Source organism: Papio anubis, chromosome 2 (genome assembly GCF_008728515.1).
Source record: "Papio anubis isolate 15944 chromosome 2, Panubis1.0, whole genome shotgun sequence".
NCBI classification, from domain to species: Eukaryota; Metazoa; Chordata; class Mammalia; order Primates; family Cercopithecidae; genus Papio; species Papio anubis.
This window is the reverse complement of record NC_044977.1, coordinates 191,949,445-191,968,099: the sequence shown is the minus strand read 5'-3', so window position 1 is coordinate 191,968,099 and position 18,655 is coordinate 191,949,445. Positions and strand designations below refer to the sequence as shown.

General features: G+C 37.1%; 1 protein-coding gene across 39 annotated transcripts in view; it reads right to left on the bottom strand.

Moving 5' to 3' along the window:
* Positions 1–18,655, bottom strand: part of DLG1 (discs large MAGUK scaffold protein 1) — a 279,291-nt gene that overhangs the window by 59,673 nt on the left and 200,963 nt on the right. For all 39 annotated transcript variants that reach the window (XM_031663922.1, XM_031663915.1, XM_031663919.1 and 36 more), the window contains one exon: positions 8,831–8,933. In XM_031663922.1, the coding sequence (XP_031519782.1) occupies positions 8,831–8,933 (103 nt within the window). The remainder of the gene's footprint in view (positions 1–8,830; positions 8,934–18,655) is intronic.

Sequence of the window (18,655 nt, the reverse complement as noted above, 5' to 3'; positions counted from 1 at the left end):
TACAAGTTAGTATGTGTGCGCTTATACGAGGAGAGATATTTAAAAGCTGATTTTTTCATTTGATCTCCCCTTTCAAATTTTAACCTTTGTTTTCACCTCCACACTAGAAGTAAAAAGGTGGAGGAAAGTGAAGAAGAGGTATGGGGGAAATTGGACTTCCTCAGTCTCTTAACATGCAATCCCTATAAAGGAAAACATTCATTTATAACTATAATAAAATAGATTAAACACAGATATTAAACCCAAGAGAAATAACTCTCAAGAGGATGGATACTACAAATTGGCCTACAGAAGAAAAAGGAAAACTATTTTTAAGAAGGCAAGTTAGTTGTTTTAAGTACAATAGCTCTCTGGTATACTCGGAGGATTAGTTCCAGAACCCCATGTATACCAAAACCCATGCGTATTCAAGTCTAACAGGAGGCCTTGTGGAATCCGATAGGCATACGGTATTTTTCTATCCCAGTTTGGTTGAACAGCACGTGCATAAGTAGACACTCACAGTTCAAACCTGTGTTGTTCAAGGGTCAGCTGTAGCACAGGTGTGTAGAAAAATACAGCAAGGAAAGTGGGAAAGCAGGAGACTGAAGGGTCAACTTAGCACAGGCGTGTAGAAAAATACAGCAAGGAAAGTGGGAAAGCAGGAGACTGAAAAAAAATTTAAGGACATATCTTCTACGAAAATCATAAGAAATGACAAATGCCTGCAAATAAATGCCACTAGTCCACTGCAATCTCCCCCGATTATCTCTACCTCTTCTCCCTTTGGTTGGTATAAGAAGTAATAATGAAAATAAAGTCAGGACACTGTGTGTTAGAAATCTACCTCTGTAACTCAAGATTTCAATCAAAGCTTTGAAGCGCAGAAAAGTTAAGTGACTATGGCCTAACCTTTCTAGACTTCAGTCACTTGCAAAAATAGGGATTATAACACCAAACAGTTTTTTTCTTGTGAAAATAAACTACATCACAAATATAAGACCTAACCTAGGGGAAAGAGAAAGTAAGTTTAACTTATATATTGAGTTTAATTCTTTCTGCTTTATTTCTTTTATGGTATTATTACAATGTAATTAATGATTTCTGAACAAAAGATTGACATATAAGCTCTGAAAGTTGGCCTAATACTCTTGAGGAACAATAAGATTAAATATTTGAGGTTAGAGACTCCAAGAGTTTAGCTGTAGTTGAAAGAGTGAGAACAGGGTATGGAGACCCATCAAGAACCCCAGAGTTGCCACAGAGATTATTTTAAGCTGAAGGTATCTGAGATTTAACAGATGCAGAGAACAAGCCTTCCTGGAGCTTCTCTAAACTGACCAAAAGGTGCAGCTTCTGAGAAATGCTGTTCCCATAAATACCCTCGCTGAGAGGTCTGATGGCCCCGAAGAATGGAAAGACCCCTCATACCAGTTCAGACAAACGTTACCACAAATTTCATCCCCCATCTCTTCTCCTAAAAACCTGTCTTTCCTAAAGAAATGTCTGTGTTTTTCCAATAAAAGCTGTTTCTCCCTCCTTCCTTTTCCCTACTAGATTAGGTATACAAGTTTTTAACTTTATCTACAAGCTAGCTACAGTATTTCTTTTGTTGCCTCTTGCATCCATATACAAGAAACTTTTTTTTTCATGTTAATCTGTTTTTTCTGTCAGTTTAATTCGCAGGCCCTGTTATTGAACATACAAGGGTGGAGGAAAAGGTTTTTCTTCCCTTAAAAGGAACTAGAAGAAATCTTAACCATTTAACAGCTGTGTAACCAGCAAATTACTTAGTCTCTTTATGGTGTAGCTTATTCAACTGTAATGTAAAATGGGGATAACAGTGCTTACTTAGAGGATTATCTTGGGAATTAAGAGTTAATAAACATAACATGGTTCGTACCATGCATGGCATACAGTTTTACCATTATATTCTATCACAAGAGGTTCTTTTTTTTTTTTTTTTTTGAGACAGTGTCTCACTCTGTCACCCAGGCTGGAGTGCAGTGGCGCGATCTCGGCTCACTGCAAGCTCGGCCTCCCGGGTTCACGCCATTCTCCCACCTCAGCCTCCCGAGTAGCTGGGACTACAGGCGCCCGCCAGTATGCCTGGCTAATTTTGCTTTTGTATTTTTAGTAGAGACAGGGTTTCCCTGTGTTAGCCAGGATGGTCTCAATCTCCTGACCTTGTGATCCACCCGCCTCTGCCTCCCAAAGTGCTGGGATTACAGGCGTGAGCCACTCTGCCAGGCCAAGAGATTCTTAAACTATAGACTAGGAAGTATTTGATAAAATTTTATAACTTTGGGATATGGAGTCCAAAACAAGTACAGTATTATATTTCCAGTTCCCATGTTTCTTTATTTTTATTTTGAGATGGGGTCTCACTCTGTCGCTGAGGCTCGAGAGTGCAGTGGTGAGATCACAGCAATCCTCTTGCCTCACCTGGGACTACAGGTGTGCACTACCATGCATGGCTAATTAAAAAACTTTAAAAAAACTTTTAGTAGAGATGAGACCTTGCCATGTCCAGGCTGGTCTCGAACTCCTGGGCTCAAGTAATCTTCCCACCTAGGCCTCCCAAAGTGCTGGGATTAGAGGCATGAGCCATCACGTCCAGCTAATTTCTGATAACGATTCTACAAAAAGATTAACAGTAAAGGCCCCCCTCAAAGTGAATTATTCCTTGCCTTTGGAATTAATAAAACTGACAGGAGTTAGAAGATAATGTTCCTTCATATGTCTTGTAAAGATTATTTTTCCTCATAATTAGAATCCAAGTCAAGAAAGTTCAAAGTATATAAGCTCAAAAACCCATAATAGTACTTTTTTGGAAGACTAGTAAGGCAAGCCATAGATCCTAAAAGATAAAAAACTTAATTCTACCAAAAGCTTACCTTTATCTCTTTGTCTGTCTGTATGCATGTAAGATTATCAATAAGGTAGAGAATCCCAAGCCTTTAGGAAAGATACTAACTGCAAGATGATGATTATCAGAGTGTGAGGTGACTCCTTTTGTACTTCTTAAAATAGCGAGCTCACTGAGAAAGAAAATTTGACTCTTCAACTTCTTTTTTTTTTTTTTTTTTTGAGACGGAGTCTCGCTCTGTCACCCAGGCTGGAGTGCAGTGGCCGGATCTCTGCTCACTGCAAGCTCCGCCTCCCGGGTTTACGCCATTCTCCTGGCCCAGCCTCCCGAGTAGCTGGGACTACAGGCGCTCGCCACCTCGCCCGGCTAGTTTTTTGTACTTTTTAGTAGAGACGGGGTTTCACCGTGTTAGCCAGGATGGTCTCGATCTCCTGACCTTGTGATCCGCCCGTCTCGGCCTCCCAAAGTGCTAGGATTACAGGCTTGAGCCACCGCGCCCGGCCATGACTCTTCAACTTCTATCTTCGGCCCTCATAGTAGTTATGCTTTGATAATCTAAAATATGTTTTTTTCTTTAAAATGTGCTGTACAACAAAAATACATCTGTTAAAAATATATAATATTAAAACAAAATATGAAGCCATAGTATCAATGATTAATAAGCAGACATAGGTAAGCAGCAATACAGCAATGAGGACAGGTAAATTTTTAAAGTACCCAAAACATACTTTAAAATTTTAACTCTCCTATCTTTGGTCGTCTATTATTCTTCACCTACGATGTCATTTTTTCTCTCTGCCCATCTAAATCCTATCCATTCTTAGGTTCCCAGTTACGCCTCGATCCCACTCTATGGTATCTTTTATCAGCCAGGCAATATAATCTCCCTCCTTTTAAATTTCTAAGGCAATGCCTGTCTTCTGTGCTCCGCTGGTACTTACTTTGCCTTCATTAGGCAAAAGTACCATAGCCGTGGTAAAAGAATACAGCATACATCACTTCACCAGACTCATCAAGATATTCTCAGTGAAAACTATCTGGACTTTGAAGGCAACAGATCTGGGTATGAATCTTAGCTATTGCTAACTTTGTTATCTAAGTCTACTTCATCCTCTGTAAATAGGGATATTGCTACGTATTTTATGAGAATACAGCAAGCCTTAAATAATAGACACCTAAATAAACATGTAACTATAAACTGTGTAACTGTTATAAAGTAAAAATATCAGTGCTATGAGAAGGAACTAGCTGATACCGTTTGGCTCTGTCCCCACGCAAATCTCATCTTGAATTGCAGTTCCCATAATCCCCACATGTGGTGGGAGGATCACGGTGGGAAGTAATTCAATCATGAGGGTGGTTCCCCCCCATGCTATTCTTGTGACAGTAAGTTCTCATGAGATCTGATGGTTTGATAGGGGCTTCCCCTTTCACTTGGCTCTTACTCTCCTCTCTCCTGCCGCCTTGTGAAGAAGGACATGTTTGCTTTCCGTTCTGCCATGGTTATAAGTTTCTTGACGTCTCTCCAGCCCTTTGAAACTGTGAGTCAATTAAACCTCTTTCCTTTATAAATTACCCAGTCTCGGGTACATCCTTATAGAAGCATGAGAATGGGACAGATAAACTAGCCATCAAAAGAACAGGGGAAAAATATTCTAAGAAAGAAGAGAACGAGCAGAGAATTAGGAAATAATCTGGTACAGCCAAGGGTCTGAAAAAAGGCCTGTATGGTTAGAGCTTAAGGAGCAAAGGAAAGAGTGGAAGGCATGAAGTAAAATCGTATGTGCTGTGCTGTGTACAATTACAAAGAAACTTGCAGGCCTATTAAAGGATTTGGGTTTTATTAAGAGTAAAATGGATATTGTTTTAAATGGGGAATAATTCAACTCAATTTTTGTATTTAAAATGATCCTTTTGGCTGAGGAATAGGGAATGTATTGGAGAAAATTAAGAAAGAAGTGAGGAGACATGTTAGAGGATTTTACAGTAATTCAGGTAAGGTATGATGGTGGCTCTGGCTAGGCTAGTGGCTGTGACTGAGAGGTTGTGAATGGGGAGGGAGTCAAGTATGATTCCTGAGCTTCTGGTTTAAGCACGAATGGAGGTGCCATTTATTGAGCTAGTAAAAAAAGTTAAATTTCATAAACGTTAAATTTGAAACACATTGAGAAATACAGCTAAAGAAATCAAATAGGACATATAAGTGTGGTGTTCAGATGTCTGGAAATAAGACACATATGTGAGAGTAACACAACATAAGAGTAACCCTTGAAACATAGATGTATCTACTAAATAGTTGCTATTTAAATAATCAAAGAATGCAAATTCTCCTTGATACAAAAATGGCTTCATCTATACTAGAATAGGTGAAAGTATTGAATAAAACTAAATAAAAAGAGTACCATCTAGAAAGGCTCATACAAAAGAAAAGTGCAGAAATCACAAAAAGAAGCAAAAAAGAAAGAATAAAGAAGGAAAGACCAAACAATACAAGCACAGTAAAAGATAGTGAGAGGGAAATTCCTGGGCCCATTCAATAACTAACCTAGGATAAGAGTAGCCCACCCTTGCTAACTATCAGTGGAAAGTGTATCTAGTACATATAGGGGTAAATTAAACTTAAGAGCCACTAACTATAAAAATGGTAAAAATTAATGATTTTTTTTTTTTTGGACAGGGTCTCCTTCTGCTGCCCAGGCTGGACTGCAGTGGCACGAACACGGCTTACTGCAGCCCCAACCTCCTGGGCTCAAGTGATCCTCCTGCATCAGCTTCCTGTGTAGCTGCGACCACATGCATGTGCCACCATGCCTGGCTAATTTTTGATTTTTTTGTAGAGATGGGGTCTCACTTTGTTGTCTAGGCTGGTGTTGAAGTCCTGAACTCAAGCAGTTCTCCTGCCTCAGCCTCCCAAAGTGCTGGGATTACAAGTGAATTAACTATTTTTGTTCTGTACTATGCTCACTAAGCATTAGAGTAGTTTTTCCTATCAACCAATTTTCCCTCCTGTATCATGACTTGGTATTTTTGCCTGGGTCCGAAAAAATTCTTTCTTAATAAACATTAACAAGAATGTCTGAGTTTTGGCCATTCGGAGTCAATTTTCCCTATATTACGCTGTACCCTTTTAATACAAAGATTATTTCTTTTTATTTCAAGAAAGTTTTCTTGAATGCATTGAATTATAATTTAAGACATTTATTCTCTTCCTTAAAATTATTCTTCAGAAAGTCTAATTACGTATATATTGTACAAATAATTACCTTCCATTGCTAACATTTTCTTTTAATCTTTTCGGATTTTCTCGGTTTCATTTTGTCTCCTTTTTCTATTGTATCTTCTATGTCTCCTGGTTTTCTGCAGTGACTCTGTTTGTGGCCTAATTTCACTAACTTGGTTGCTTTCTTCTCTCCTGGGTTCTGCCAGCTCAAAGGTAATTTTTTTTGGTTATTGAGTCATCTTTTCCTATAGTTCTTACATTTCTACTTTGTGGTCTTCTTTCAAAGTGAATGCATAAATTGTACAACATTAAGGTTAAATTTTAATCTGATTTGTGTTAATGTTTTTGTGTTGTATGTGCGTGTAGCTAATCTGTTACTAAGCTTTTCCCCACCTCTTCTTATTATCTTTGTATGAATGTGAGGCTACTTTTAAATTACTTATTACTGGGGCTGGAGGTGGTTGGCTTACACCTGCAATCCCAGTACTTTGGGAGGCCGAGGCGGGCGGATCACCTAAGGCTCAGGAGACCAGTCTGGTCAACATGGCAAAACCCCGTTGCTATTAAAAATATAAAAATAAGCTGCGCGTGGTGGCAGGTGCCTGTAATCCCACCTACAAGGGAAGCGGAGGTTACAGTGAGCTGAGATTGTACCACTGTACTCCAGCCTGGGCAAGAGAGTGAAACTCCGTCTCAAAAAAAAAAAAAAGTACTTATTACTTTGCTACTTTGCTAGAGTAGCTATTTCAGAGTCTACGGGCACAGGAAAGATGGAGGCACAGGACATTTTTAGAGGTTTTAAAACCCAAATACTGTCACATTATCTGATCCTACAGAGGCAGGCTGCTTTATCCAAATATGGGTCCTCTGCTCTTCTAAACCAAACCACATCATGAGTGGCTTCTGCTCCAGCCTGCTCACCCTACTTCCCAAGACCTGCAATAAAAAAGGCTCCTGTTTTTATACCTCAAAAATGAGCCCCTCACCTTTAAGAGGTGCAATTTTATACCATACCCTAAATTTCTGACACTACGAAGCATTCTTAACATTCCATATTTTAACTCTTCCCCTCTTTCCTTGTGGCTTCTGCAAGATCTCAGCTGCTTAAGGAGTCTTTACCTCCACTTGGTTGTCCAGGTATTATACCGACCTTCTTAGTTTTAGTAAATATGAAGTGAAGTTGTGTGGGTAGGAGCATGTGTGTATGTTTTGTTTTTCTTACTGCTTTTGTGTGTTCTGTGTGTTTTGAGGTCAGGGAGCAGATATTAAGTTACCCGTAACCACACCTAAAAAGTTTGTATTCCTTATATAAATGAGAGGCTGTCTATAATACTAAGGAACGAGTGACTGTAACTTGGCTTCCATATAGTGTACCTACGGGGTGGAATGTGTTGGCCAGAAGATAAAAGTACATGGGGTCCCACTGGCAGATTTGTTTCTCACAAAAATTAATGAATTGACCTTCTGACTTCATATGTTAGTCCCTATTGTCTGGTTAATGTGAATTAATATTCAGAATTTACTCCCAATTAAACAAATTTTCCCTTGTTTAGACAGAATCTCCTATACTTAAGACCGACCAAGCAATGCTCAACATGCTACTGTGATCAGCTAAAAAACATACTAGATTAAAAAAACAAATTCTGCTTCAAAAAATATGAATGTAATTAGTTGATAAATTATGGAATTATTCATTTAGCTCCTTTACTCACATCATTTTTTCCTTCTTCATTATGTTGTTTACGAGCATCAACAAATACGCTATGTATTCTTTTGGGTATTTAAGCTTTTTAAATTCCACTGAGGTTTTACGGGGGTTGTGGTTATGCTGATGTACACCAGAGTCTTACATATGTGTAATACGGCATGACCTCAAATTTTCCATTACCATCTTCTTCCCCTAGGAACTTAGTAAGGTCACACCCATGATACTTTACCATCTAGACACACATTACACCCCAAACTTGGCATTCTTCTCTTTATTTTAAACAGCAGTAACAGCTATTAGAAACATGTCTTAAATCTTGATATTAATAATTATAACCTAATTCAAAAACTAGAAAAAATCTGGGTGACCTGATTTTTTGGGCATTATTAGTATCTCTGCTTATGGTTTTTATTATTTTTTCAGATCAATAAAGTAGTAAAAGGAACATTAAAAGATAGGTCTTCAGTTACAGAACAGATTAAAAAAAATAAACAGTTAAATTAACCCACATAATGGGGTTATGTGGGTTAAGCTTGCGGATGCCAGTTCCCACCTCATTAAAAAACACTTTTGGCAGGGTGCAGTGGCTCATGCCTGTAATCGCAGCACTTTGGGAGGCTGGGGCAGGTGGATCACCTGAGGTCAGGAGTTTGAGACCAGCCTGACCAACACGGAGAAACCCCGTCTCTACTAAAAATACAAAAAATTAGCTGGATGTGGTAGTGCACGCCTGTAATCCCAGCTACTTGGGAGGCTGAGGCAGGAGAATCACTTGAACCTGGGAGGCAGAGGTTGGGATGAGCTGAGATCACGCCATTGTACGCCAGCCTGGGCAACAACAGTGGAACCCCATCTCAAAAACCAAAAAACCAAAAAAACAAACAACTTTTGATTTCAAAAAAGAACTAGGTTCAGACTAAACAAATACTAGATTAGCAAATCAGAAAAAAAAAACCAACACAAAAAAGGAAGCTTGGAAGTTAAACATTATTAAAGAGGAAGAATTTTAAAAACTAAAATAAGCAATAACTACAGACAATAAGAATGTTATTACCTTCAGGTCGATACTGTGCAACAATTGTAACAGCTTGGCCAGCATTTTTCAATGCAGCTGCTGCCTGCTCATGACTAGCGGCTCTGAGGTCAACACTGTTCACCTGTAAATCAAACCAAATTTTAATTTGGGAGAAAAGAATCACTTTGATTAGAAATCACAATAGTCTATTCTTTGAGTAAGCATGTATTAAAAAATTAGTCGCAATAACTTGACCACTAAAATGTTTCCTGTTCTGATTGACTAAAAATACATTGTGTACTAAAACAAAATATTATCATTCAAAGCTATTTTATTTACTAAAACCACTTTCCTTACTGTCAAGTGAGTAAAACCGAAACATGTTCCCCCAGAAGGCTGAGTCTCAATCCACTGAGAAATGCGCCTTAATTCGAGAACCTGAGAAATCAAGCGGCATCATTTCGCATATTCTCTATTTTACTAGGAACTCAAGTACTGGGAGGGAAAGTCATCTTGTTTGTAGCATCCATTCACCTCCTGCCACATTCTCATGCCTGCTGCTCAACTCAGTTCCAATTATTTTTCTTCCTGTACAAACTTTATTCCATTCTTTTGGTATAATAGGAAAGCTATTATTTAGAAATATTAAAACAGCTCAGATTTCAAGGACTGGTTTAATTAGAATAAATGTTAATTAAACGAACCAGGAGTCAGTTTTTGAATAAAGAGCCCTTCCTTAGGTGAAATAATTATCCAATTCTACCAGTAGGTGCAATCCTACTCCAGAAGAAGAGGCAACTTAATTCTTATTTCTGAAAGGTTGCCAATACTTTGCGCGCATATATATACATAGTGCAAGGTACATTATCTTAAGAGATTGTTCCTTTTCCACAATAAGACAAACTTAAGAGGACATTCATGGAAGCATTATACTTGAATGTAATAAGCTTTAAATACTGAATTAAAAAAAATTAAGAACCAACAATGAATAGAATACAGCAATGTTCAGGACCTTCACTGAAAATTTTTGGAAAGGAACGATCATCATGCAATTTTTACATAAAAACTTGTTGAGTACTAATCTAAAATCTGTTAAAGATCACATATCACTTTTAAAAAATTTGACTATGAGCCCAGAAATTCTTGGGATCATAAATTTACATAAAGAATATTTTAACCATATAAAGATCTGATGTTTTATATTATCTAAAAAGAAACCATTATGCAACTAAATTTAAATACATACCCCTTGAGGCTGGGCATGGTGGCTCACACCTGTTATCTCAGCACTTTGGGAAGCTGAGGTGGGTAGTTCATTTGAGGCCAGGAGTTTCAGACCAGCCTGGCCAACATGGCAAACACCTGTCTCTACTAAAAATACAAAAATTAGCCGGGCATGGTGGCGCATGCCTGTAGTCTCAGCTACTCAGGAGGCCAAGACACGAGAATCACTTGAACCTGGGAGGTGGAGGTTACAGTGAGCTGAGATCACACCACTGCACTCCAGCATGGGTGACAGAGAGAGACACTCTGTCTCAAACCACCACCTGCCACTCCCTCAATGAAAACCAAAATCTAAAAATCCTAATATAAACAAATGTAACAATGTGGTTATTAGACAGTATCTCCAGCAGAGGATGGCCATATAAAACTCAATACAATTTATAAATAGTTCTACTTAGTGTATAAAGAAAATCTTCCTAATTCCTGGGAGAACAAGCCAGGCAAGAAATATAAAGAAAGATTTTCATAGATTATTGTAGAAAAGATTAAAAATGTTAATGAATTATTTCTGTGCACCAAACTCTTTTTAAGAGCATAATTTGTTGAACGAAACTACATATTAAAGACTTTCCAGACTATCACTGAACATTTCAATTGAAGATATATTATTAAGGATATTTTAGAATTCCAGTACCGAGAGATGTATTTGCATAAATAGCCTTAGAGTCACTTCTTTTCTTTTACACCAACTTTTTAAAAAATGGAGAAATAATTCACATACCATAGAATTCATTTTTAAAGCATATAGTTTAGTGGTTTTTAGTACATTCGCAAGGTTGTGCAACCAACATCACCACCTAATTTCAAAATATTTTCATCACCCCAAAAAGAACCTCTGTATCCACTGAGTCACTCCTGTGTCTCCTCTCCATCACTGGCAACTACGATTCTACTTTCTAACCATATGAATTCCCCTATTCTGTATATTTCAAATAAATGGGATATATAATATGGAGCCACTTGTGCTTGGCTTCTTTCACTAACACATTTCCAAGGTTCATCTTTGGAGCGTGTATCAGTACTTCATTCCTTATTATGGCTAAATAATGCTCCACTAAAATCCATTAAAAATGGATTTGCCACTTTTGCTTATCCATGTCCTTAAATTTATACTTCAATTTATTTATTTTATTCTTTTTGATACTATTATAAATGAATTTTTTCTTTCTCTATCCTGCAAATTTACTGACATCATTTATCAGCTTGAGAGTCTGCTGTTGTATTTAAGATTTTTTCTATACAAGATTATGTCATCTGCAAATAGAAATAGTTTTCTTGCTTTTTATTCTGGTAGCCTTTTTTAAAAAAATCTTGCCTAAATTCTAGAACCTCCAGGACAATGTTGAATCAAAGTAGGAAGAACAGATACCCTTGTCTTGTTCCTGATTTTAGAGGGAAAGCTTTCAGTGTCTCACCAGTTAGTATGATGTCAGCTACAGGGTTTCCAGAGATACCCTTTATCAGGCTGAAGTTCCCTTTTACTCCCAGTTTATTCAGTGTTTTTATCATGAAAAGCTGTTGGTTTACGACAATTGCTTTTCTGTGTCTACTGAGGTATCATGTGCTTTATGTCCTTGATTAAGATGGTGTCTTTTTGGTTTTTCTACGTTGAACTAACCATGCATTCCTTGAATAAATTCCATTTGGTTATGGTACATCATCCTTTTTCATGCTGTTTGGATCCAGGTTGTTATTTAGTTGATTTTTACATCTATATTCATATGGGATATTGATTTGCAGTTTTTTCTTCTCGTGATGTCTTTGGTTTGGTATAAGGATACTACTGGCCACACAGAATGAGCTGGAAAGCATTCCTCATTGCTTATTCCCTTTTGGGGAAGAGTTTGTGAATGATTGGTGTTAATTCTTTAAATGTTTGGCAGAACGCACCAGTGCAGCCATCTGGTCCTGGGATTTTTGTGTTTTTTAAGTTTTTGATTACTAATTCAATCTCCTTACTTGTTTTAAATCTATTAAAATTTTCTGTTTCTTCTTGAGTTAGTTTCAATAGTTTATGTCTTTCTAGAAATGTATTATAGAGTATATAACTATAAAATATATATCATCTACGACTATATAATGATATATATTATAAATGTCTTTTGCCTTTAGTAATAATTTTTTTCTTAAAGTGTACTTTGATATTAGTATAGCCACAGTAGGTGTCTTTTGGTTACTTTTTGTGTAATGTATCTTTTCCACCTGTTTACTTTAAACCTTGTGTCTTTCAGTCTAAAGTGTCTCTTGTAGACCTTGTATAGTTGGATTCTGTTTTTTAACCTACTCTATCAACATCTTTGGCCTTTTAACTGGAGTGCTTAATCCATTTATATTTAATATAATTACTGATAATGTAGAATTTACTTAATTTGGTGATTTGTTCTATGTCTTTTCTTTCTCTATTCCTCAATTACTGCATTATTTTTATATTAGATATTTCCTAGTGTACCATTTTAATTCCCATGTCATTTATTTCTTAGTGGTTATCTTGGATTGTAAAGTAAAAATTTAAAGTCAGAGGTGGTGGCTCCCGAGTGCAATCCCAGTGACTCAGGTGGCTCAGGCAAGAGGACTGAAGCAGGAGCATCACTTGAGTACAACACTTTGAGGCCTGGCTGGGCAACACAGAGAGACACTTATCTCTAAAAAAATAAAGAAAAGAAATTTAGCTGGATGTAGTGGTGCACACCTGCAGCCCAGCTACTCGGGAGGCTGAGGCAGGCGGACTGCCCGAGTGAATAAGTTTGAGGCTGCAGTGAGCTATGATTGTGCCACTGCACTCCAGCCTGGGTGACAGAGTGAGATGCTACCTCTAAAAATAAACAAGTAAACAAACAAACATTTTATGAGAACCTAGTTTATTTACCCCCTTGTGCTGGTGTCATATTAATTATATGTTTATACAATGTGTGCACATCAATTTGTAATTATTGCTTTATTCAGTTGTTTTAAAATCAGGTTGGAGAAAAAAAGAATTGCATATAAAATAATACCCGTATGTTGTTTTATATTTACCCATGTGGTTGCCTTTACTTATGCTCTTTATTTCTTCGTGTGGATTTGAGTTACTCTCTAGTTTCCTTTCATTTTAGTCTGAAGGATTCTCTTTATTATTTCCTATAGGGCAGGTTTTTGAGAGATGAACTCCTTCAGCTTTTGTTTACCTGGCAATGTCCCGATTTCTTCTTTGCTTCCAAAAGACAGTTTTGCTGGATATAGAGTTCTAGTCAACAAAGTTTTTTTCTTTTCAGAATTTTGAATATGTTATTTCACTGCTTTCTGACCTCCACGGTTTCTGATGAGAAATCAGCTATTAATCTTGTTGAGGATCCCTTGCATGTGACGACTTATTTCTTTTTGCTGCTTTCAATATTCTGCCTTCGGCTTGAGACAGTTTGATTGTAATGTGTCTATGTTGTAGATCTCTTTAAATTAATTCAACTTGGAGTTCATTGAGGTTCTTAGATTAATGGTTTTAATCAAGTTTTAGAAGTTTTGGGTGAGTATTTATTCAAATATTCTTTCTTCCTTTTTCTCTCTTTCCCGTCCTTCACACACTCCCATTATGTTGGTAAACTTGATAGTATCCCATAGGTCTCTGAAGCTGTTAATTTTTCTTCATTCTTTCTTTTTTTTGCTGTTGTTCAGTTCTTCAGCATCAAAATCTCAATCGACCCATCTTCAAGTTTGCTGATTCTTTCTTCTGCCAGCTCAAATCTGCTGTTGACCTTGTCTAGATAATTTTTCATTTAAGTTATTGTACTTTTCAACTCCAGAATTTCTATTTGGTTCTTACATATAATTTCTAACTCTTTACTGATATTTTTTACTTGGTGAGATATTGTTCCTTTACTTTCATTTCAGTCTATCGGATAGTTTTCTTTTATTCCTTGAACATATTTAAAATACCTGGTTTAATGTCTTTGTCTAGTATGTTCAATGTCTGACCTCCCCTAGGAACAATATCCATTGATTGTGTTTTTCTCCTGCACAGGGGCCATACCTTTTTTTCTGCTTTCCTCACAATTTTGTGATGAAAAATAGGCATTTAAAATAAATATAATATGGCAACTGTGGATAGCAGAACTGTCCTTTTATCTAGGCTTGTCATTGCTGTCTGTTAGTGAGTTTTCTTAATGTTACAAAGTCCGTATTCTTTGTCGTATCTGGCCACTGAAGTCTCTCTCTGGTTAGCTTAGTGGTTAGTTAATGACTGAACAGATATTTCCTTAAATGCCTAAAATTTATAAATCGTCCGCAAGGGCTACATGTGCATGTCGGGGGCCCACTTTGTAATACTCTGATAAGGAGTTAACAACTGCCTGAAACCGCTTGCGCAGAAGCTCATGATCAGGCAGAGGTGACAGTTTAAGGCCTTTTCTGGTCTTTCCTGAGCATGCGCACAGCCCTGAACGTGTGTGTGGCCTTCTGGTTCCAAGGAATACACTGGAGGTTTTCAAAGGCCTTATGGAGAATTCATTCCTCCAATTTTCCTTTTACATTTTCTGACTGGTCTACTATTCCCTAGTGCTTTCAGGGCATTTCCCTAGAGAAGTTCAGTAAGCATTGAAATTTTAAGGTTACTGATGCATACTGCTAAACATAATGCTGTATTTAACTGCACTCACATTAGGGTGAGCTACTTCCCTGGACTAGCTGAGACTTCCAGTTTTAGAATTGAGACCAAAGGTTTCCAGACATGGGGCATTCAGTTCTAAAACCATGACTGTTCTGGGCGAACTAGGTTGAGCTGGTTGGTCTCACACACTTTAGCACTGTGGCAATGACCTATATAAAGTTGTTCCAAATGGACAATTTAAAAACGTCTATTACTGAACTCTAGGCTAAATGAAAATTTATTTTGACATAAAGTGTGAAGTGAGGCTCTAAGCTAATTTTATTTCCCTAAATAACTAGGTAATATGCTCAACAATATTTATTTTTTAAGTCCATTCCTTACCACTAACTTTTCCTTATCATACTGTAACTTACTTTAATAAATTACAGTATATTTTATAATGAAATGTAGACATTTGAACAGCTCAGCTGAAAGGATTTTGCTTACCGTATAAATCATGAAACCACTACCCCCAACAAGACATGTATCTTTTCCATCAATGTTCAGCTGTGCACTTCTATAGTCAGTCCCAATCACTGGCAACCGCTTTCTGACTTACAGCACAAGTTAGTGTTACCCGCTCATGATGATCATGTAACTGGAATTATACGGTATGTATTTTTGTTATGTGTTTTGCGTTTCAGCAGTTGTTCCTCTTAATTGCTGAGTAGTATTGTATTGTGTAAACATACAATTGAGCAATTTTCCTGTTGATGGAAACGTGGGTCATTTCAAGATCTAGATGATTATGAATAAGGCTGTTAAGAATGTTTTTGTCAAAGTGTTTTTGTCGACATACGCTTTCATTTGTCCTGGGTAAAACCTGGGTGGTAAGATTAGATGTATGTTTAACTCCTTAAAAACCTTCCTAAAAGTTCTTGTAGTGGTATATACAACTTTATATGTCCACTAGTAGTCAATGAGGGTTGCAGTTGCTCCAGATCCTCATCAGTGAATGATGCTGTTTTTTTCTTTTGTGGTTCAACTAAGTGGGATATCGTATTTCATTATGACTTCAAGAATACCTATTTTTATCTAGGCAAATTCAATCTTTTTTAGTGTATAGTTAAGTTTTGGCAAATGTGAATTTCGTGCAGCCACCCACAATCAAAATATAGAACAATTACATCACTCTTATTCGAATCCCTACAAACCTCTTCATTCATCGTGGTCTGTGCACTTCTCTGATGCCTAATGTTAAGCACCTTTTCACGTGCTTACTGGCCATTCACATATCTTTTGTGATGTATCTGTTCAAGTCTTTTGTGTATTTTTAATTGGGTTACTCATCTTTTTATTGTTGATTTGTAGGAGATATTTATATATTCTGGATATAAGTAGTATGTCATGTATGTGCTGAGAATATTTTTTTAGCACTGTGTGGTTTGCCTATTTGGTTTTTTATCTTTTTTTTTTGAGGCAGGGTCTTGCATTGTTGCCCAGGCTGGAGTGCAGTGGTGGGATCAAAGCTCACTGTAGCTTCAAACACCTAAGCTCAAGTGATCCTCCTGCCTTAGCCTCCCACGTAGCTGGGACTACAAGTGTCCACCACTATATCTGGCTAAAAAAAAATTTGTTTTTTAAAAGATGGGTCTTGCTATGTTGATCAGGCTGGTCTCAAACTCCTGGCCTCAGGCGATCCTCCTGCCTCAGCCTCCTGAGTCACTGGAATTATAAGCAAGAGACACCTCACCCAACGTTCTTGGTTTCTTAATGTCATCTTCTTTATGGTTAGTGTTTTATGCATTTTGTTCAAGGAACTGTTATCTCCTCTAGGCCTGCAAACATAGTCTCTGATATTTTCTTCTAGGAAGATTATGGTTCTGAGTTTTACATTTAGATCTATAATCCATGTAGAATTAAATTTTATGTCTGGAGTAAGACTGGTTTAGGTTTATAATCTTATATACAGATACCTAAGTATTATAGCACCATTTGTTAAAAAGATCTTCCCTTCTCTATTGAACTGACTTGGTAGCCCTCTGGTACTATTTAGGAAATTTATCTAATCCACATTCACTAAGATTTTCTTTTATGTTTTCTTTTAGAAGTTTAGTTCTATGGTCCATTTCAAGTTAATTTTTCTATACGACATGAAGTAAGATATGAGATTCTTCTTCTTTTCCTTGTGTCTGCTTGTTCTATTAATTAAAGAAGAGGGCATTTAAATCTCCAAATGTGACTGCAGATTTGTCCATTTCCTTCCTCAGTTCTGATCATTTATACTGCACATATTTTGAAAATATTACTAGGTATGTCTTCTTGATGAAATGACACTTTCATAATTCTCACTGCTTTTATAATTATGAAATCTACGTACAATAACATTATTTGTCTTAAATTCTATTTTGTGTCATATTAAAACAGTAGCTTTAGTATACTATTTGCATAGTATACCTTCTTTCACTCTTTTACTTACAACACATGAGCCTTTATATTTAAAGCAAATTTCTGATAAAAAGTATATAGTTTGGTCTTGCTTTTTTGAACCAAGCTGACAATTTCTGCATCTTAAAATTGTGGCTTTTAAGATTAGATATAGACACGAAAATTTAAGCTGCCATAGTTTCAGATTAGATACAGTTAAGATATAGGCAAGATAGAGATAAGGCATACTTTCAGATTAGATATACATAAGATACAGTTAAGATAAGATATAGGTAAGATATAGATAAGATATAGCTTCAGATTCGATATAGATAAGAAAATTTAAGCTGCTGCAGTTTCAGCTTCTTGGGAGGCTCAGGCAGGAATATCGTTTGAGCCCACAAGTTTGAGGCTATAATGGTGCTCTATGATTGTGCCTGTGAATGGCCACTGTACTCCAGCCCAGGCAATGTGCTGAAGCCCTATCTCTTAAAAAAATGAAAGAAAAAAGAAAAGAAAATTTATAAACTTGAACTACAAGGAGACAGAGTTGTAACTATGAAATTGGGGTTAAAAGACATGAAAAACAGATTAACATCCACTCATAGGAGTTTAGGGACAGAGTACATACAACATGGGAAAGGCGAAATTTGAAAAGACAATGGCTAAGTCTCCAGAACTGATGAAAGAAGTTTTTACAATTGATGAAAGACATGACTCCTCTGATTCAGTAGGCATAATGAATTCCAAACAGAGCAAATAATATGCTACACACAGACACAGCTTCACATTTTAGTGAAACTGCAACACATCAAAGACAAAGCATCTTAAAAGCAACCAGAAACCACCCCCTCACAAATCACCTACAAATAAGAGAGTAGACCTTTTTTGTTAAATAGAAACAAAACACGCCAGACAACATAAAATAGTATCTTCAAAACACTGAGAGATAACAGCTATCAACCTGTAATTCTAGATTGAACTAACTTTTAAAGTGAAATAAAATAAAGATACTTTCAGATAAAGTCTAGAATAGTTACGATTAAGGAACCATTGCTGAAAGCACAAACCAAGGGCTTGCACACTATGGTGCATTTAGATATTTGAAAGGCATTTTTGCTTTTTACAATGACTAGGGAGTTTTACTCGCATGTAGCATGCACATCTACTAGCACGTATATGAAAACTTTGAGAAAAGGGAAATTTTTGGCCGGGCGTGGTGGCTCACGCCTGTAATCCCAGCACTTTGGGAGGCCGAGGTGGGAGGTTCACGAGGTCAGGAGATCGAGACTATCCTGGCTAACACAGTGAAACCCCGTCTCTACTAAAAATACAAAAAAATTAGCCAGGCGTGGTGGCGGCGCCTGTAGTCCCAGCTACTCAGGAAGCTGAGGCAGGAGAATGGCCTGAACCCGGGAGGCAGAGCTTGCAGTGAGCCGAGATTGTGCCACTGCACTCCAGCCTGGGCAACACAGCGAGATTCCATCTCAAAAAAAAAAAAAAAAAAAAGAAAGAAAGGGAAATTTTCTATAAAGAGCAAGACAGTCCTACAAAACAAATAACTGTCCAATCCAAATGCCGTTAGTAGTCCACTG